Source organism: Schistocerca nitens, chromosome 6, assembly GCF_023898315.1.
Source record: "Schistocerca nitens isolate TAMUIC-IGC-003100 chromosome 6, iqSchNite1.1, whole genome shotgun sequence".
Classification (NCBI taxonomy): domain Eukaryota; kingdom Metazoa; phylum Arthropoda; class Insecta; order Orthoptera; family Acrididae; genus Schistocerca; species Schistocerca nitens.
This window is the reverse complement of record NC_064619.1, coordinates 609,657,579-609,680,456: the sequence shown is the minus strand read 5'-3', so window position 1 is coordinate 609,680,456 and position 22,878 is coordinate 609,657,579. Positions and strand designations below refer to the sequence as shown.

Sequence of the window (22,878 nt, the reverse complement as noted above, 5' to 3'; positions counted from 1 at the left end):
CAAGGCATATGCAAAAAATAAGGGCCTCTAGGCCATAATAAAAAGCTTGCCATTTTAGTTTCCTATAAAGCTATTTCATTTTTCTGCTTCACTTCTTAGCTCATATCCTTCAAAATTCTTAATACTGCCAATAGACATGTCAATGTACGAGAAACTGTCCTAATGTTTGGAATTATTAGTTCCTTTCTTGGGGAGGAAGATGGATAGGTTGGAGGAGGTTATAAAGCAAGGGCAGGTGATTCAGATGCCAGAATAAGAGGTGTCCCCACCCCCAGTCGTGAGGATCAGGGGAGACAAACTGCAGAGTCTCCAAGTAGCCAACATCAAATACTATGTGCTGACAACAAAGCTGTGCAGAATAATTGGATAAAATTCAAAAGCACTGTTCTATACCCCTTAGACAAGCAAGTGCCAATCAAGGTTTCAAAAGATGGGAAAGACCCATTGTGGTTTAATAGCTAGGTCAGGAAGTTGCTACAAAAGCAAAGAGAGTTTCTTCACAGATTTAAGCAACATCAAAGCCTAGCTAACAAGCAAAAGCTGAATGAACTGAAAATGAGCATAAGGAGAGCAATGAGAGAAGTGTTCAATGAATTTCAAACTAATCTGGCCAACCAATCTGACAAAAAAACTATAACAAGTTTTAGAATTCTGTAAAGTCAGTAAGCAGATTGAAATATATTCAGTCTCTTAGTGACTATGCTGGGATGGAAACAGAAGCCCAGAAAACTGTATTCAGGCTTCTGGAATTGTTTCACGGTGGAAGATCATAATATGTTTCTGTATTGTTATACAGAGATCATGTTGCTACACCAAAGTTGGCAACATGAAACAATACCACAGGCATAAGTGAGGGCTTGCTGCAACCAGTAATGGCATGTGGGAGGTACTACAGAAGACCATGTCTCCTCTATAAGCTCTGCAGTACCCTCATGTTGAGGTCAAGATAGTGTCGAGCATACCAGACCTTGCCCAATCCGAGACCTCAGCTATAGCAGTGAAGATCACTGAGTAGGATAGTGACAGTTACAGTTTCTGATGCAATGTACTTTGTAAATTATGCTTTTCATACGGTAGGAAAACAGTTTGTTAATTAGTGCATCAAGTGATGCACTGCTAGTTAATGACAGATTGAAATTATCCAGTAATCTTTTATTCATTTATGTAGTCAAGTGAACTATTATTTCACGTGTTCTACAGTAGTTTTCTGTGCCACCCTACTGAGCAATCAGAGACCCACAGTTATGGCTGGAGGATTTTAGTTTCATCTGTTCGCAACAGCTTCCTCCTTCCAACCACTGCACAAATGCTGTAAATGCAAATATTTATACAAATTAGGATGGAATAGAAAAGGAGCTACAGCTGCTTAATAATGGAAAGGCTTCTGGACCAGATAAGATACCTGTGAGATGGGTTCCCATCTAGCACCAGTTCACTGTACTTCTCTGGACAATGAATGACACCTAGAGACTGGAAGGGTGGGAGGGAGGGGTGGGGGTGGGGGAAGGACATCATGCAGGTCATTCCTATTTTCAAGAATCGTCATAGTACAGATGAAAGTAATTATAAACCTGCTGCATAATTATGTTGTTTTTGGAGAACTAAAACCTTCTCTTCAAAAAAATCAACATAGATACTGCAGAAATCTTGCTAAACTTGCATCACTCTCTTTGTCAATAATATCTAGGGCATCATAGACAAAGGCACCTTTATCGACACAGTTTTTCTCGTTTTCAGGAAAGAATGATACAGTTCACATTGTCATTTAGTAAATGCCACTCCAGATAGCCACAGATGTTAGGACACCACTTCCGGGATTCGGCGAGGGGTGCTGGCCCTGGATCAAATACCCTGGCGGATAACTGACTAAAGCCAGTGTGCTGATCAGCCTGGATGTGATGTTTAGGTGGTTTCCTCACATCTGACTAGGTGACTAGCAGGCTGGTACCCATGTTCCACTCCAGTTATATGATTCACAGAGATCTAGAAAAGTTTCAAAATTTTGCATGAATAACATTACACACAGCCAGTTGAGGTACACAGATTCCATCCCACTTTGGAGGGGTGCAAAGGGATGGTGATAGAAGGAGATTTGGCTGACCACTCCCTAACATTAAGAATGCTAAATTAGAAAACAACCATGCCAACCCCTTGTAGGTACATGATAAAGGCAAAAGGAAACGAAGAAGATTGTCATTTAGTGAACAAAATTTAGTTTACCAAGTACTGGGCCAATTTGATATTGGATTCAGGACAAGTTTTGAGTAACACTATTTTTCCCCCTCAGTGTACTTTTTTTGACACGTGTAACTACTTCAAGTACATGAATGCAAGGAAGGGGTAAGATTTTTAGATCATTAAAGCAAGGTTTGCATGGCTTTCTGGCACTTGCTTGTTTCATTAGCCATAACTACTGAATGTTTCCTGAAAACTGTTTTGGTCTGGTGTACATTTCTCTGAATAATGATACTATATCTCAGTACTGAGTGTACATGAGAAACTTGTATGGCCTAAACTGTTTCATCACTAGTGTTGCTCTAAAAAAATTCTTACTACATAGTTCAGTCTGCTAGTTTTGAATTTAAAGATTTCCTTGAACATGAAACCCAAGAAATTTAGTTTCAATAACAGGTGGGTTGCAAGACATTCCTTACCTCATACTGGTTCTTGAAACTAGACTTTAGTGTTATAATTTGTGTCTCTTCAAGAATGTCTCGGTCGCATTTTTCTATTAGTTCCATGACACTCTCCTGTATGTTAAACACATACTTCAATTTACACTTCCCTTCTCTGTATATATTCAGTATCACCTGTTAGCCATATTTGGTAAAGGTCCCACACACTTTAGCAGTATTCTAGAATGGGTTGTATACAATCTCCCTTGCAGACTCCTTCCATTTTCCCAATACTCTACAAATGAGGCGAAGTATTATCCATGTTTGAGCTCGTATGTTCCATTTCATATCCCTACAAATTGTTATATCTGGTTTATTTGTACAATTCGACCAATTCAAACTTTGACACTTTCCTGTTGTACATTTAAATATTGTGCAAAGTGCACAGTTTTACAGTGTTGCATGTTCAAAACAAGTTGCCAGTCTTTGCACCACTTTGAAATCTTCCATGTGCTGATAAACATACTCAATACATACTTCCATTGTACTATACTAGTCTTTTCATTGGAAAGAAATCATAGCCACACCTCTATTTACCTAGTCACTTTACAAATTAATTTTTTGTACAGAATATAACCCGAAAGCTCTAGAAACTATGATAGGTATTATATACCATTTAAAAGATAAACAAAAATATACATACACATACTGCAGAAACTATTTAAGGTTTGTTTCAGTTTAGTAACTGGGAGAACTCATGTTAGTACACTGGCATCACCTGTATCAAAGAAAATAGGGGATCTGCTTTGAGATACTAAAGTAAATGCTGGGCATCTCCTGCACCACTGCATGAATGTGGTACATCCACTGCTTATCAGGGAGACAGCAGGTGGAGATAATGCAACGACAGTAATTAAAGAATATTTCACTGGGCAAAAATTTTTGTGATTCCTTTGAGTCATAATACAGGATAACATTTGTGACTTTAGGATCCAACTGCTTTCTTTTCGAGGTGCATTTTGATGCCAACTACTTTTACAAGAGCACACACGTGATTGCAGCAGCATGCAGTCACTGTGAAATTCACGTGTGACTTGACAGACCTTTCCACATGCAAGGAAAATCTTTTACAATACCATTGCATGTTCAAAATGACATCACTGATAACAGTATATAGGAACAGTTGCATTTAGGTTGATGGTCAAAACCCGGTTTTCAGATACTTGGGACCGAGAGATGTACAATTTACATTGCAGGCCTCTGTGCCTTAGGTGAACTTAGAACCATTTCACTGATACTTACAGCATCTGCAGTCTTCACTCGCGTAGCAACTTGAGAGAATGTTTCGAGACCACGCAGGATACCCCACACCGAGGCAGAAGTTAAAAGCATTGCTCCTGGCAGGTCTGGACTGTTAATTCTCAGCTCATCTGCAAGAGGAAACTTTTGTTACACACACACAAAATCAACAGGTTACCGATTTGTAATATCATCCAAAAACAAAGTTTGTCAAGTAACTGCTTCAGTTTTCCAAGGGCAAGATTAAAAGTTAGGTATACCATACTGTAAATAGAATAGCGACAAGTTTTGATTGTAGTGCATCTCCCCAAAACAAGCATTATACCTGGCATTGACAGTTGCAGCATTTGCACTTAGACAATCTGAAGATGACACTAGGTTCTCAAAAACAGTAGTTGCACTTTGTGATTTTTATTATGAGTAAATTTGAGAAGCTTGTTCATCAATAACTTATTCTCCATTGACGATATGTCATTTTTTCCCAAACTGTATATTACTTCTTTAAAGTACGCTAACAACAAATTACAGCTACTGCTGATGTACTCGCACTGATAATTGTGGGAAGAAGTAAAATTTCTTATTTCCTGAAGGATTCAAGATACATAAACAACATTTTTGGCAGACAGTAGCACACAGAGGGACGTGTAATTCTGTTAGAAGGAAGATTGGTACATTTCCAAAATAAATAAATAAAAAAAAAAGAATTGCAAAAGTAATACCACTTCACAAGAAAGGAGAAATGTCAAGTTGCATTAGTTTTCCCTCACAATAATGGAAATTTCTGGATGAAACAATATGTAACATCAGTGAGAGGCAACCACTCATTTATAGCAGACTGATGTGTGGCAGACACATTATAAAAATTATGAAAAGGATGGATAGCTACTCACTGTAAAGACAACAGGTTGAGTTGCAGAAACCTGTTACAAATTGAGGTTTCAGCCACACACTTCTTCAGAAAAGAAGCCAAGCAGACATTCACACAAGCAAGCACACTTCGTGTACACATGACTGACACCTCTAGCTGCTTCTGCCATATAGCTTATGTTTTATGGCACAACTGGAGATATGGAAAATTAATGAACTGTTCTGCTTGGAAAACCATAGCTTAAAGTGAATCTCTACACTGCACAGTGTATCCTTGTATTATAAAAAGTGGAGGGGGGGGGGGGGGCGCAGCAAAACGAAATAAGTAAGAGTTGCAGGCTACTCTGTCATACCTTAACAAACGATCTGACTGACAACCCCAAAAAATTCTGGGCCTACATAAAATCACTAAGCATGTCTAAGGCTTCCATCCACTCACTCATTGACCAGTCTGGTGTGGCTGTTGAAGACAGCAAAACGAAAACTTAAGCCTTAAACTTAGCGTTTAAGAAATTGTTCATGCAGAAGATTCATACAAAAATACCATCATTTGACCATTGCACAGATTCTCATATGGATGACATAGTAATAAGCATCTCTGATGTAGGTAAACAACAGAAAGAGTTTAAAACAAATAAGTCAGCAGGTCCAGATGGAATTCCATTTGGTTTTACAAACACTGCACTACAGCAGTAGCCCCCTTAACCTAGATAGTCCTGAATGATTTGTTTTTCAAAATTGATTTATATCTTATCTACAATGATTCACAAGGTTGTAAGGAAGAAAGTAAAAACAATTTTGAGTATTTATTTTTATTTAGTATTTCCAAAAATGGGCGTCCTTCCAGAAGAACATCAGGACAATAAGGGAACATGTTTTTAAAGTATATGACATTGCACAATTAACTTGTTTTGGTTTTTATACTTTCAAATAAACATAAATAAATATGAATTATGGGCTAAAACAGCTAATAAATACAAAAAACAAAGAAAATAACCTATACACATATTTTATGCACTAGTATGATAAGACAAATAGCAACAAACATGAAGTGGTTCGTCACATTTTACGCACATAGTAGTAGTTTTTTGTGGCAACTTCGACATTTCAGCTGCTTCTTCTTTTTTGTTATCTCGTCCGTTGGTAATTCAGCAACCTAATGTTCTCAAATCTAGAATCTACTTTTGCCCTCTTACTAGGATGTCCTCTGCTGGTAGTGACTCTTCTGTTACTTTCAAGAATTGCAGAGACAATTTGACGACGTAATGTCAGATGATCTATGGGTTCTTCGTTGTGCGTGTAAAGATCCCAGGCATTTTGCTCTGCAATGACTATAAAATGTGCAATGATCGGGAAATACCACTTTTTCCCTCTTACAGAGCATCTATATATGGATACATTTTTTCAGCTCGATCTACGCCTCCCATATGAGTATTGTAGGAGTGTAATAAGTTAGGTTGAGGCACACTAATCCTTTTCTTTTGTTCCCTGGAAAATCTTGCTACAGAGCATAGTGGTTGCACTCTGTCAAAGTTGGTGGCTACAGTAACATCATTGTTGTCATTCCAACGTACAATGAAACTCCCGGATGCTGAGTCAGAACAAACTTCATATGATCCTCTAGTTTCTTTTATCATTTTATCTACAGATGATAGAGTACAATTCTTAGCTGTTTCCTCTTACTGTTCCTGTTGCTTCCACGCCCCTCTCTTTTAGGTCATGTAGTAGTTCAACGCTGCTTAAGAAGTTATCAAAGTATATTCGATATGGAACATGTGCAAGTAACTGGTCAACTTAAGTCATTACCACACCGTACCCCATACCTTTCGTTTCATAATCCTTATTACACGTGCCAGTGTTAAGTATTTCCTCATCATTTTATTCTAACATGTCCAAAAGTTCCATCAGTGTACATCATTTTCTGTAAATACAAAATGACAACATATTACCCTGACGTCCTTCTGGAAGGACGGTTGAAAACATTATTGAATTACAACGAACGAAAACTTTCAATCGTAATATGAACCCATAAATAATATAGGTTAATTCTTGAAGATATTATATGACAAGTTTCAGAATTATTTATGCAATATGAAAGAAAATATACATACACATCGATGACAAGGTCGGTCAGTTCGTCCATGGTAAAATAGGGCCTATTTTCAAGACACAGTTTCTCACTCACTATGAACGATAGCGTCAAACTGACTGTCGCAGCACGCAACTGACTTGGCCTACTTCATATAACAATGCGTCACAGTCCGTTGCAACAATGCGTTATTCGCAAAAATAAATAATTTCAACAGCGAGTGCCACCGTCCTTCCAGAAGGACATCAGGGTTATTTGGGTTAATATATTTTCAGTCTGAATATAATAATTTTCCTTAAAATGGAAAAGCTTCAGTCCATCAACCAGAGCAGTTTTAGAAAGCATCGCTCGTACGAAACTCTGCTTGCCTTTCTGTCAGAAGATATGCTGCAAAGTATGGATGAGCAGCAACAAGAGGATTCGACATCGCTACATTTCCATAAAGCATTTACCACAGTGCCCCACTGCAAACTGTTAATGAAGGCATGAGCATACAGGATAGGTTTCCAGATAAACAAGTGGCTCAAATACTTCTTAAGTAATAGAACCCAGTATGTTGTCCTCTAGAGCGATCATTCATCATAGACAAGGGTATCATCAGGAGTGCCCCGGGGAAGTGTGACAGGAGTGCTATTATTCTCTATATACATAAATGATCTGGCATACAGGGTGGGCAGCAATCTGTCGTCATTTGCTGATGATGCTGCGGTGTGTGGTACGGTGTCGAAGGTGAGTGACTGTAGGGTAATACAAGATGACTTACACAAAATTGCTAGTTGGGTGACGAATTGCAACTGGCTCTAAATGCGGAAAAATGTAAGTTATGCAGATGAGTATGAAAAACAAATCCATAATTGTTTGTTTGTTTTGATTTAGGGTGCAAAAACAACTAGGGTCATATACACTCATGCTAAAACTGTAGAACATGAAGACAAAGAGAGGAGTTAAAAATGACTACATATTAATCCCAAACAATGGACGAGAAGACAGCTGAAAACAGGGATATGGAGAAAAGTCTATAAAATATGCCATAGAGAAACAGAGGTCCTGAACTAAAAATTAAATGGCCTTCACCATATTGACACGACAGATAAAAAGTAAAACTTGGTTGACAGCCTGCGTATTGTTTGCTAAAACAGCCCATAACTCAGACAGCAAACACAAACGAGAATGTAAGTTAAAAAAGGGCATTCCATCAGGAAATGGCAGACCATCAAAGGTTGAGAGCAGTGAGTACAAAGTAGTAAGGCAGCCCACTTAACAAATGGCGATGGCTAAAAAGACAGTCCCGATGTGCAACATAGTTAAAACGATCTCCTCATGACAAAAGGGCCGAGAGAAGGTCATCCAAGCCACTGGGAGAGGTTTAATAACCCGTAGCTTGTTCCCGTGAAGAGAGGACCAGTGGTGATGACGAAGGGAATCACCTGCAGACATTTGGTAACACAGAGATCATCGGAGCAAATGTAAGAACGAGTGGGCTGAGGTACAAGGACTGCAGCCTTGGCAGCAGCATTAGTGGCCTCGTTTCCTGTCAGATCAACATGACCAGGTACCCACATAAACATCACAGTGGCTTCATCTAGAGTGAGCAAGTGACAGCTTCTCTAGACCCATTGCACTAAAGGATGGATGGTGTACAGCACACACAAGCTTTGAAGGGCGCAGAGAGTTAGAGCAGATGACGAAACTGAAAAACCTGTGCCGCCAGATGTACTGAGTGACCTGATACAGGGCAAAAAGCTCTGCTGTAAATACAGAGCAGTTTTCTGAAGGCAATACTGAAAAACTTATGTGCCAATGATGAAGGCACACTGGACACCATAGTCAGTCCGAGAGCCATCAGTGTACATAAGAGTACTATATAAAAGTTCCCCCCCCCCCCATGAACCATGGACCTTGCCGTTGGTGGGGAGGCTTGCGTGCCTCAGCGATACAGATAGCCGTACCGTAGGTGCAACCACAACGGAGGGGTATCTGTTGAGAGGCCAGACAAACGTGTGGTTCCTGAAGAGGGGCAGCACCCTTTTCAGTAGTTGCAAGGGCAACAGGCTGGATGATTGACTGATCTGGCCTTGTAACAATAACCAAAACGGCCTTGCTGTGCTGGTACTGCGAACGGCTGAAAGCAAGGGGAAACTACAGCCGTAATTTTTCCCGAGGGCATGCAGCTCTACTGTATGATTAAATGATGATGGCGTCCTCTTGGGTAAAATATTCCAGAGGTAAAATAGTCCCCCATTCGGATCTCCGGGCGGGGACTACTCAGGAGGATGTCGTTATCAGGAGAAAGAAAACTGGCGTTCTACGGATCGGAGCGTGGAATGTCAGATCCCTAAAAAGGGAAATGGATAGGTTGAAGTTAGATATAGTGGGAATTAGTGAAGTTCGGTGGCAGGAGGAACAAGACTTCTGGTCAGGTGACTACAGGGTTATAAACACAAAATCAAATAGGGGTAATGCAGGAGTAGGTTTAATAATGAATAGGAAAATAGGAATGCGGGTAAGCTACTACAAACAGCATAGTGAACGCATTATTGTGGCCAAGATAGATACGAAGCCCACACCTACTACAGTAGTACAAGTTTATATGCCAACTAGCTCTGCAGATGATGAAGAAATTGATGAAATGTATGATGAAATAAAAGAAATTATTCAGATAGTCAAGGGAGACGAAAATTTAATAGTCATGGGTGACTGGAATTCGAGTGTAGGAAAAGGGAGAGAAGGAAACATAGTCGGTGAATATGGATTGGGGCTAAGAAATGAAAGAGGAAGCCGCCTGGTAGAATTTTGCACAGAGCACAACATAATCGTAGCTAACATTTGGTTTAAGAATCATGAAAGAAGGTTGTATACATGGAAGAACCCTGGAGATACTAAAAGGTATCAGATAGGTTACATAATGGTAAGACAGAGATTTAGGAACCAGGTTTTAAATTGTAAGACATTTCCAGGGCAGATGTGGACTCTGACCACAATCTATTGGTTATGACCTGTAGATTAAAACTGAAGAAACTGCAAAAAGGTGGGACTTTAAGGAGATGGAACCTGGATAAACTGACTAAACCAGAGGCTGTACAGAGTTTCAGGGAGAGCATAAGGGAGCAATTGACAGGAATGGGGGAAAGAAATACGGTAGAAGAAGAATGGGTAGCTTTGAGGGATGAAGTAGTGAGGGCAGCAGAGGATCAAGTAGGTAAAAAGACGAGGTCTAGTAGAAATACTTGGGTAACAGAAGAAATATTCAATTTAATTGATGAAAGGAGAAAATATAAAAATGCAGTAAATGAAGCAGGCAAAAAGGAATACAAACGTCTCAAAAATGAGATCGACAGGAAGTGCAAAATGGCTAAGCAGGGATGGCTAGAGGACAAATGTAAGGATGTAGAGGCTTATCTCACTAGGGGTAAGATAGATACTGCCTACAGGAAAAGTAAAGAGACCTTTGGAGATAAGAGAACCACTTGTATGAATATCAAGAGCTCAGATGGAAACCCAGTTCTAAGCAAGGAAGGGAAAGCAGAAAGGTGGAAGGAGTATATAGAGGGTCTATACAAGGGCGATGTACTTGAGGACAATATTATGGAAATGGAAGAGGATGTAGATGAAGATGAAATGGGAGATACGATACTGCGTGAAGAGTTTGACAGAGCACTGAAAGACCTGGGTCGAAACAAGGCCCCCGGAGTAGACAACATTCCATTGGAACTACTGACGGCCTTGGGAGAGCCAGTCCTGACAAAACTCTACCATCGGGTGAGCAAGATGTATGAAACAGGCGAAATACCCTCAGACTTCAAGAAGAATATAATAATTCCAATCCCAAAGAAAGCAGGTGTTGACAGATGTGAAAATTACCGAACCATCAGTTTAATAAGTCACAGCTGCAAAATACTAACACGAATTCTTTACAGACGAATGGAAAAACTAATAGAAGCCAACCTAGGGGAAGATCAGTTTGGATTCCGTAGAAACACTGGAACACGTGGGGCAATACTGACACTACGACTTATCTTAGAAGGAAGATTAAGAAAAGGCAAACCTACGTTTCTAGCATTTGTAGACTTAGAGAAAGCTTTTGACAATGTTGACTGGAATACTCTCTTTCAAATCCTAAAGGTGGCAGGGGTAAAATACAGGGAGCGAAAGGCTATTTACAATTTGTACAGATGGCAGTTATAAGAGTCGAGGGACATGAAAGGGAAGCAGTGGTTGGGAAGGGAGTAAGACAGGGTTGTAGCCTCTCCCCGATGTTGTTCAATCTGTATATTGAGCAAGCAGTAAAGGAAACGAAAGAAAAATTCGGAGTAGGTATTAAAATCCATGGAGAAGAAATAAAAACTTTGAGGTTCGCCGATGACATTGTAATTCTGTCAGAGACAGCAAAGGACTTGGAAGAGCAGTTGAATGGAATGGACAGTGTCTTGAAAGGAGGATATAAGATGAACATCAACAAAAGCAAAACGAGGATAATGGAATGTAATCGAATTAAGTCGGGTGATGCTGAGGGAATTAGATTAGGAAATGAGACACTTAAAGTAGTAAAGGAGTTTTGCTATTTGGGGAGCAAAATAACTGATGATGGTCGAAGTAGAGAGGATATAAAATGTAGACTGGCAATGGCAAGGAAAGCTTTTCTGAAGAAGAGAAATTTGTTAACATCGAGTATAGATTTAAGTGTCAGGAAGTCATTTCTGAAAGTATTTGTATGGAGTGTAGCCATGTATGGAAGTGAAACATGGACGATAAATAGTTTGGACAAGAAGAGAATAGAAGCATTCGAAATGTGGTGCTACAGAAGAATGCTGAAGATTAGATGGGTAGATCACATAACTAATGAGGAAGTATTGAACAGGATTGGGGAGAAGAGAAGTTTGTGGCACAACTTGACCAGAAGACGGGATCGGTTGGTAGGACATGTTCTGAGGCATCAAGGGATCACCAATTTAGTATTGGAGGGCAGCGTGGAGGGTAAAAATCGTAGAGAGAGACCAAGAGATGAATACACTAAGCAGATTCAGAAGGATGTAGATTGCAGTAGGTACTGGGAGGAGATGAAGCTTGCACAGGATAGAGTAGCATGGAGAGCTGCATCAAACCAGTCTCAGGACTGAAGACCACAACAACATCATAAAAGTTCCATGCGAGAGTCGTGAAACTGAAGGCAATAGAATGAGGCTTGAATAGTGTCCTTAGGAAGGGAAAGGAGGCTGAGGTGAATACAGGTTGCTTGTGAAGCCAAGATGGTGAAAGGTTTACATCCACCGAGAATGGGGCAGGTAGCACAAAGTTAAGCTGCTGGAGCAAGAGCCGAAAGCTTACTCCAAAAGGTAACAGATAAGGAGTATGTGCCCCATACTGCTGATCAAAGGCGTCATCAAAGGAGGTGGCCTAGGATGGGTGGTCACGCATGCCAGACAAACTGCATGCATATGTGCTGAGGAGATAGCCACAATGGTAGGACAGTGGGAGTCCCGCAGCTTCTGCATACAGACACTCAACCAGGCTAGTGTAAAAGACACCAGTGGCCAAACGGATGCCATGATAGTGGATAGTATTAAGATAGTGTAAGAGGGACGGACATGCAGATGGATAAACTAAATACCCATAGTCTAGTTTCGAATAGACAAGGGACTGGTACAAACAGAGGAGGGTGGTACGATCTGTTCCCCAGCAAGTACCTCTGAGGACACGTAGGACATTGAGGGACTCCACACCTCAGACTGCCACGTAAGACATGTGGGAGGATCACGAAAGTTTCCTATTGAGCATGAGGCCCAATAATTTCATAGTTTCAACGAACAGAAGAGCAACAGGCCCAAGATATAAAGATGGTGGAAGAAACCAACTGCACTGCCAGAAATTCATACAAACAGTTTTATCAGTGGAAAAACAAAAGCCACTGTCTATGCTCCATGAGTGAAGGTGATCGAGACATCACTGAAGACATCGCTCAATGAGACAAGTCTGTGGAGAAGTGCAATAGATGGCAAAATCATGGATGAAATGGGAGCCAGAGATGCCTGGCAGGAGGCAGGCCATGATAGGGTTAATGGTGATAGCAAAGAGGATGACACTCAGGAATGGAACCCTGCGGCACACAATTTTCCTGGATAAAGGTGTCCAACAAGGCAGATATCACCCATACATTGAAAACTCTGCTTTAGAAATTCCTAAAGGAAACAGGGCAGGCGGCCACGGAAGTCACATGTGTAGAGAGTACGTGAGGCTTTCTTCAAATCGAAAAAACACAGCCGCAGTCTGGGATTTCCGCAGAAAACCATTCATGACATGGTGGATAAAGTGACGAAATGGATAACTGCAGAATGGAATGCTCAAAATCCGCACTGTGCAGTGGCTAGTAAATTGTCAGACTCGAGCCACCGTACCAGCTGCGTTTGAATCATATGTTCCATCACCTTACAAACACAGCTGTTGAGAGAAATGGGGTGGTGGCTAGAAGCTTACCGGGATTAGGTATGGGTACAACAGTGGCTTCATGCCAGTGTCTCAAATGTGCCCTCTGCCCAGATGTGGTTGTACATATGAAGTAGAAACTGCTTGCCTGCAATAGAAAGGATAGCAATAGGGTCAACTATGACACTGTCTGCTACTAAGAGGGTGGAAACTGGGGAATGGATCTTGGTCCCGGAGAGCTGCCGGAGGTTGGCCCACACAATGGAAGAGGAAATGGAACTGTTAAATGAACTAGTGAATGAAATCCAGCTAGCTTTCTTGCTATCCATAATGAATGCAGATTGCCATCATAAAATGATGGTTAAAAGCGTGGAGATCATGTCTGAGCGGGCAAATTGCATAGCAGCACACCTCAGTCCACCAAGGGACCGGTACATGGCTCAGTAAAAAGAAAGTGCAAGGAATGGAATGTTCTGCGGCAGTAAGGATAACATTTGTAAGATATTCCACCTGGTCATCACAACTGGGGAAATGTTTGTCGATGGTCGCCAGGGAGGAGTAAAGCCTCCAGTCGGTCTTAGTAAGCTGCCATTTGGGTGTGCACGTAAGTAGCAAACAGACAGCACACAGGAAATGGTCGCTCGAGTGTGTGTCAGAGAGAATGGTCTGCTGGAGATGAAGGGCAAGCTGGGCAGTGCAGCAGGATAGGTTCAAATGGGAATAGGTGTGCGAGGAGTCTGAAATAAACATGGGTGTTCCTGCGTTATGGCGGGGAGGTTAAGTTGACTGAGATGGTCAGCCAAGAGGGCACCTCTCTGGCAAGTTCTGGGAAAACCGCAAAGGGGATGGTGCACATTAAAGTCACCAAGCAGTGGAAATGAGTGAGGTAGCTGCCCAGTAAGCTGGAGGAAGCCTGCTCTGGTGACACCAAAGGATGATGGGATGTATACATTACAAAGGGAAAAGTTCAAGTGAGGAAGGAAAAGGTGAATCGCAACAGTTTGAAGGCAAGTTGTGAGAGAGATGGGTTTACTATGAATGTCATCCCAAATGAGCAGCAAGTTTTCCCAATGAGATGGAATGCCATCCTTGAGGGAAGGTCAAAATGGACCGGGAAGAAATGCGAGAGCTCAAAGGTATCATGAGGATGCAATTTTGTTTCCTGTTCACTGGGATTCTAACAGCAGCTGTAGATCCACTTTTTTGATTGAAGGCCATGAACATTACACTGAAGGAGAGCCATAACGAAGAAAGGGGAGGTGGGAAAAATGAAGGGATGTCACCTCGGCGGCTGCCGATTGCCAGCCTTCAAAGACTCACTGCTACAGTGTGCGAAGGCTGGAGGATCACGCCCCATGAGATCTACAGAGGCATTGGCACTCTCCCTCTGTTGATCAGTAGAGTACAGGGCAGAAAAATAGTAGGCAGTGCGCAGCGGCGACACAGAAGTTGGCTGGGCGAGAGTGTCACATGGCGATATCATCAATGAGGATCTCTGCATCGGTGAAGGAAAACACCGTTGGCCTTTGTTTGACTTCTTGTAGCCTCTCCAGTTGCCAGCAGAAAACTCAGATATTTGTTGGCTGGAGGGACATAGGAAGTCTTGGCTGGAGTATTCCTTCTGTCCTTTCCAGCCTCCTGGTTGTGTGGCAGGTGACTTCGCCTCGGGAGTTGAATGTATGGTGGCTTGTTGCACAGCTGGACAAGGAGACCACAATGCTACCATGACACTAGGCAGTTTCACAACCTCAGTGCTGAATATGAGGTCTCACATCTGCTTGGCCATGTCCTTCATGGAGCAAGATGTAACAAGAACAGTACTGTAAGTGCCAGATGTTGGGATGCATGGTTTGCGACTAGCCAACAACTTGTGAGTGACCGGGTAAGACACTTTTTCCTTTACCCCGAGCTCCTGGAGGTGGTATTGTCACCGGTCACCATTGCAGTTTGTACAGTGGGGAGGAGGAGGCAGACTATCGCCCTCATGTGCATCCCTATCACAGGTTACACATTTGGCCGGGCATCGACAAAACGTGCAAGTGTGATAGAAACAATGACACTGGTAGCAGCACGTAAGGTTCCACATTTACGGTCGGACTGTGATAACTTCATAGCCTGCTTTGTTCTTTGACAGAGGCACCACTCTATCAAAGGTGGGAAAGAGAATGCATGTGGGCATTAAGGATGCAGCTACGTATTTCATCACCTGATGGACAGCAATGACATCCTGATCAGAGAGGTACGTTTGGATTTCTGCCTCAGTCAGACCGTTGAACAGCCTAGTGTAAGTAACACCATAGGAATAATTCAGAGTTCTCTGGTCCTTGATGCTAACAGGATAGCCGTGGAGATGCAAAGTGGCAAGCAGTTGTTGTGCTCGAGAATCAGAAGTAGTCTCCAAAAGTAAGGTGCCATTGCATCATCCAGAGCAGGATTTCACAGGCAGTAACTACATCAACACCTTTCTGAATAATAAACGTACTGAAGCGAAGGACTGACCATATTCAGTACCTGAAACCATGAGGAACCATGGTGCAGCTGGGAGGGTCTTTGAATTGCGAGCTTCAATCTGTTTATGTTTTATAGACACAGACTGCAAATATGATGAAAAGCTTATTGGGAGAAAATCTACAGTGATTGCCAGCATCTCTGATGGCGTACTGCCCCCCCCCCCCCCCCCCCCCCTAGAGGAGGGGAGCACACTGCCTTAGGTGATTGTTCAAACCTCAGGTCACACCTCCCAAACACCTGACAGAGGGACCAACTGGCAATTTGGGAAGGTAGCAGCTCAGGAAATCACCCCTCCCTGGACCTGGCCTGTACCAGGTGGTACGTACGAACCCTACCTGTTGACTCGGGGCTGGGAATTACGCGTTACCCAGTCACCTGTTGTGCATCAGATGGGTGGGCTGGCCTTCAGGAGCGCAGAGGGAGGAGGAAGGAAAAGAGGAGCTTCAAACACCGAAGTGGAGGAAGGATAGGAGAAGGTGAACGAAGAAAGGGAAAAAAGAAATGAAAAACAGTGGTGAGATTGTTCTTATGTCAGCAATGGAAAATGCGGAACATTACCAAAAGCACCCCAGCAATGTCCCCCAAGGGAGGGCAAAAAGAATAGCAAGAGGATAGACATGCAGCACAGAGAGTAAAAGATGCTGCAAAGGCTGGGGCCCCATGGTAGCCAATCATGAACCCGCTAAAGAGCGGTGAGCCCTCTGGAGGCCACAAACCCATAATGTTTTGATATAGCTTCAGTAGTGTCCTGTTTGACACAATCATGTCTTTTAACTATCTAGAGTTATGTCATTTAAATATCTGGGGTAATATTTGTAAACCAAAATGAAATGGATTGAGCATGTGAGGATTATGGTAAGGAGGGTGATTGGTCAGTTTACTGAGAAAATTTTAGGAAAATGTGGTTCACCTATAAAGACAAACTCATACAGGGTGCTAGTGTGATATGTTCTTGAGTACTGTTCGAGTGTTTGGAATCTGCACCAGGTCACATTAAAGTAAGACATCAAAGCAGTTCACAGGTGGGTTGCTAGATTTGCTACCAGTAAGTTCGAAAAATGTGCAAGTATTATTGAGATGCTTTGGAAATTCAAATCAGTCTCCCTGGAGGGAAGACAATGTTCTTTACAAAGAACACTATTGAGAAAATTTAGAGAACCAGCATCTGAAGCTAGCTGCAGAATGATCCTACTGCTGCCAACATACATTTCATGTAAGGACTATGAAGATAAGATACAAGACATTAGGGCCCATACAGAGGCATATCGACACTCATTTTTCCCTCACTCTATCGGTGAGTGGAACAGAAAAGGAAACAACTAGTAGTGGTACGGGGTACCCTCCACCAAGCACCATATGGTGGATCGCAGAGTATGTATATAGCTGCAGATGTTCCCATTAATTTGTCTCTGGTGGCAAGTTTCTAAAGCATCACAGTAGCAGTAATTACATTATGAATACAATTAAAAAAAAGTGTTGCCCCAAAAATAGGTGTGTTTTGACATTTGCGTGGTTGTGTGTACATTAAGACTGTTATTAAAATGAAAAAGAGAGGTAGTTTAAAAGCTAGTGATATCTCAGTGTTGTTACATGTCTGTTTACACCCAATATGTCTACGAACTTCAAGTTTGTTGCCTTTGCTTTTTACTTAACCAACGGATCAGCACTTGACAGTTCAGTTTTGATTCTCTGTTGGTCTCTATAAAGAAATTCATCAAAACAAAGGTGAGCTGACCAGCATTAACTTACAAGAAAAATTCATAACACAGCACATGCTGCTCACTCACAGGACTCATCCATGCCAAAGACCGGCCGATCGCCACACTCTCCATCGAGGCGCACCAGCAGTGCAGACAGCTGCGTGGAGGCTTCGCTGGCATTGCGCGGGCCCTTGATTGCTGCCTCCTCCTTGAGGATCGCTTCATAGCGTGACACAGCTTCAGACAGTATATCACACTCTGGTCCCTCCACCTGCAGACATGAGATACCAAATGGTAAACCACAATTTTTTCACACACACACACACACACACACACACACACACACACACACACACACACACACACAGTGTTTGTACTATTGGTATAACATTTTCCTTTTCCCCCTTTTTTTTTTGTCACAAAACTTTTACGAGTAAGCTCTCCATTCCTTGAGGAAATGAAAATCCTTACCAGAAGTAGTAAGTGGTTAATGGAGCATTTGGTATCTCATCAAGGAGTAGATGTAGACTAGATAAAGAGAGGAAAATGCAAAACATATTGGAAAGAATGACAGATACGTCTACATCAATTCTCTGCAAACTACTGAAGTGCATGGCTGAGGGTACTTCCTGTTGTACCAGCTATTAGAGCTGATCAATTTCCACTCTCATACACTGAGGTAACAAAAGTTACGGGATAACTCCTTGTATCATGTTGGACCTCCTTTTCTCCAGTGCACTGTAGCAATTCAGTGTGGCATGCACTCAGAAAGTCATTGCAAGTCCCATGCAGAGAGATGGAGCCATGCTGCCTCTATAACCATCCATAATTAAAATGATTTGCCAGGAGAGGATTTTTTGTATGAACTGACCTCTTGTCCCATAAATGCTCAATGGAATCCATTTTGTGTGATGTGGGTCGCCAAATAATTCACTTGAACTGCCCACAATGTTCTTCAAACTGTCTGCAAACAACTGTGACTCGGTGACTTCGTTGTTTAGGAACATGAAGCCCATGAATGAAAATAGTCTGCAAGTAGCTGAACATAACCATTTCCAGTCAGTGGTTGGTTCAGATGGACCAAATCACCCAGTCCATTCCATGTAAACACAGCCCACACTATGGGGGCACCACTAGCTCGTACAGTGCCTTGTTGATTACTTGGGTCCATGGCTTTGTGGAGTCTGCATCACACTCAGACCCTATCATCAGCTCTTACCAACTGTAGTTAAGACTCATCTGACTAAGCCATGCTTTTCCAGTCATCTATGGTCCAAACAATAATGTCATGTGCCCAGGAGAGGTGCTGCAGGCAATTTTGTGCTGTTAGCAAAAGCACTTGTGATGGTAGTCTGCTGCTATATCCCATTAACAGCAAATGTCACCACACTGGCCTAATGGATATGTTCACAATAAGTCCTATTATTTCTGTGGTTATTTCATGTAGCGTAGCTTGTCTGTTGGCACTGACAGCTCTACAAAAATGCCGCTGCTCTGGGTCATTAAGTGAAGGTCGTCTGCCACTAGACTGTCCATGGTGAGAGGTAATGGATGAAATTTGGTATTCTTACCACATCTAAGAATATTGAATTCCCTAACAATTTCAAAAATGGAATATCCCACGCATCTAACTCCAACAACCATGCCGCATTCATAGTATGTCAATTCCTGCTATGTGGCCATAATCATGTCTGAAACCTTTTCACATGAATCACCAGAGCAGAAATGACAGCTCTGCCAATGTACTATCCTTTTATACCTCGTGTATGTGATACCATCACCATCTGTACATGTATGTATCGCTTTGCCAAGACTTGTAACCTCAGTGTATGGTGCACAGGAAGAATGACTCAAAGTGTTTGTGGACACTTTAATTTATCTAATCTTGTACTCATGGTCTCTACAGCAGCGATTCATAGGGAGTTTTAGTAACATCCCAGATTCATCATTTAAAGCTGGTTATTCAAACTTAGTAGATAAGCTTTTTGGGGATTGTTTGTGTCTTATCTTGTAAGTGCCTGCCAGTTCAGTTTCTTTAGCATCTCCATTATGCCCCCATGGGCCAAACAAACCAGTAACCATTTGTGCTGCTCTTGTCTGTATACACTCAATACCCCTGTTAGTTCTATTTGGTGTGGGTCCCATATACTACAGCAATATTCTAGGATGGTTCACAGACATGCTTTGTAAGGACTCTCCTTTGAAGTCTGATTGCATTTATCTAGTATTCTGCCAATAAACCAAAGTCTGCCACCTGCTTAACCTACAAGTGAGCCCAAGTGATTGTTTAATTCCGTATCTCTTTAAATTATTACACCTGTATCTGTACAACTGGACTGATCCCAATTGTAGTTCACTGATCTTTTAGTCATAGCATACAGCATTTTTTTCATTTTTGCAACATGCACAATTCATAGTTCTGAATGTCTAAATTAAGTTGTCAGTCTTTGCACCAGTTTGAAATCTTATCAATATCAGACTGAACATTTGTACAGCTTTTTCCAGACAGTATTTTGTTACAGGTAACTGTGTCATCTGTGAAGAGTCTAAGGTTATTATTAATACTGTCTGTAAAGTCATTAATATGCAACATGAACAGCGAGGGTTCCAACGCATTTCCCTGGGGGCAGTAGTTTCATAGATATACACAAGTAATACAACATAGGAATTGATGGAAGATCATAGTAAATTTATTGTTATATGTAGATAACAGGGACATAATGATAGCTTTCTGCTAGTAATTACATTAATGGTACATTTAAAATGGTATAATTGCAGTGCTTCTTCCAAAGCAGGCCATAACATCGTAGAGTGTGGTCCAGATGTGGGGGACAACCCAACTAAAACTAACATGTGGATAAACAGTAATTTGAAGTAATGTTGTAAGAGATGGGAGACGGAAAAGGCCTGAGAGTCTATGTCAGCAACATTGCGATCATTTTGGGAGTGGGGTCATGCGACATATCCTACAGTTAGAGAAATAAAGTTTTTCCCAACAGCTGACGGCTTTAACATTGGCCGATTGCATTCAGATAGTCCTGGTATTAAGACATAGGAGCACTTGTGTTTGTAAGGATTTAAATCAACACCATCCTGATGGAGCACCAATCACTTACATTGCGATGGTGAAAATACTTCTGAAATTCCACAAAACTGGCTCTATCTGAGACTAAAACTGAATGACCAAAAACTGTTGCAGATTATGCAATGTCAACTGCTGTCCCGGCATCACTCTGTAGAAGTCCAGAGCTTAGTACTCTCCACATGTCACAAGTAGATGGGTCAACCACACATCAGCAATGAGATATTTGGCTATATATAAAAGGCATCCTTGCAAAATTCAAATGTTTCAAGAACTGACTGATAACCCACATTGAATAGTTCAGCTTGCAAAATGGTTGATACGGGCTGGACAAAAATCATCATTTCTCCTATGATGTACAGATTACACATGATGCCAGTTTCTATGAGAGCCAAGACGTAAACAAACAGAATCACCCATATTAGTCAAATGTCACCTCTCACTGGATGAAACCATCTAAGAAAGGTGTGCACCTAAAGTGATGTCTTGGAGAGGAACATGGGGTTCTAGTACTGTTGGGCACTTCTCTATTTGGGGTGCACTAACATCAGCCCATTGTCTACAGTAACTAGACCAAGATGTGCTGCCACTGTTGCTGTCTGCAGTCTCAGAATGGGACATGTCCAACTTCCTTTCCATAAGATGGTGCACTCCCTCATCATGGACTAGCTCTCCAGACATACCTGCATATTCAGTTTCTCCGGAGATGGATAGGATGTAGAGGTCTGCTGGAGTGGACACCACTCCCTCAGATTTGTATATGTGGCACATGTGTATGTGGTGAATATCGAAAACCTTGCACGCGTCAGGCAGCAGACTGTTTATGATTGTGTTTGCATTCCAATACATCTACATCCATACTCTGCAAACCAATGTGAAGTGACAGAGGATATGTCCCACTGTACCAGTTATTAGGGTTTCTTCCTATTCCATTCATGTACAAAGCACAAGTAGAATGATTTTTTGAATGCCTCTGTGCATAATTCTTCTAGTATTGTCCTCATGATCCCTGTGTAAGTGATGTGTAATGGGTTGTAATATTTTCATAGAGTCATCGTTTAAATCAAGTTCATGAAACTTAGTTAACAGATTTTCTCAGAATAGTTTACGTCTATCTTCAAGAGCCTTCCAGTTCAGTTCCTTCAGGATCTTGTGACACTCCCCACGAATGAAACAAATCTGTGACCATTTATGCTACCCTTCTCTGTATACATTCAATATCCCCTGTTAGTCTTATTTGGTATGGATCCTACACACTTTAACAATATTCTAGAACCAGTCACATGAGTGACTTGTGAACAATCTCCTTTGTAGACTGATTGTACTTCTCCAATGTTCTACCAATTAACCAAAGTCTACGACTTGCTTTACCCATGACTGACCCTATGTGAACATTCCATTTCATATCCCTACAAAGAGTTACACCCAGGTATTTGTATGAGCTGGCCAATTCCAAGTGACTGACTGATATTATAGACATAGGATACTACGATTTTTCATTTTGTGAAGGTCTCAATTTTACATTTCTGAAGATTTAAAGCAAATTGCCAATCTTTGCACCAATTTGAAATCTTATCAAGATCTTATTGAATATTTATGCTGCTTCTTTCATACAGTACTTCATTATAGATAACTGCATCATCTGCAAACAGTCTGAGGTCATTATTAATATTGTCTGCAGCATCATTAATACACAATATGAATAACAAAGGTCCCTGGGGCACACCTGAAGTTACTTCTACATCTGATGATGACTCTGCATCCATGAACACATGGTGCATCCACGAACACATGGTGCATCCACGAACACATGGTGCATCCAACCTACCAAAAAGTCCTCAATCCAGTGACAAATTTCACCTGATACCCCATATGATCGTACTTTTGGCAGTAAGCATAGGTGTGGTACTGTGTCAATTGCTTTCAGAAATCAAGATACACTGCATCTACCTGACTGTCTTGATCCAAAGCTCTCAGTATATCTCTTGAGGAAAGTGTGAGTTAGGTTTCACATGATCGATGTTTTTAGAGTCCATGCTGGTTGACAGTAGAAAGTTGTTCTGTTTAAGAAACCCTTTAGCAACAAAAAAAGACATAGTTGAACAAACAAATCAGCGAATACAGGATACAAGGGGAAAATATCAAATCCATAGATACAATGATGAATCAAAACGGAAGCATAAACTTCCCAACAGAGTTCCTATATTCGCTCCATTTTCGCTTTACTGCCTCACATGTGGAAAATAATAACCGGAAAAATAAAAAAAAAAAAAAAAAAAAAACAGGTAGGTCACT

General features: G+C 41.5%; 1 protein-coding gene across 1 annotated transcript in view; it reads right to left on the bottom strand.

Annotated features, from left to right (window-relative positions):
* LOC126263045 (beta-hexosaminidase subunit beta-like) overlaps positions 1-22,878 on the bottom strand; it is a 136,620-nt gene that overhangs the window by 34,787 nt on the left and 78,955 nt on the right. The window contains exons 2-3 of the mRNA XM_049960020.1: positions 17,589-17,772; positions 3,918-4,045 (exon numbers count right to left, since the gene is read on the bottom strand). Coding sequence (XP_049815977.1) covers positions 3,918-4,045; positions 17,589-17,772 — 312 coding nt within the window. The remainder of the gene's footprint in view (positions 1-3,917; positions 4,046-17,588; positions 17,773-22,878) is intronic.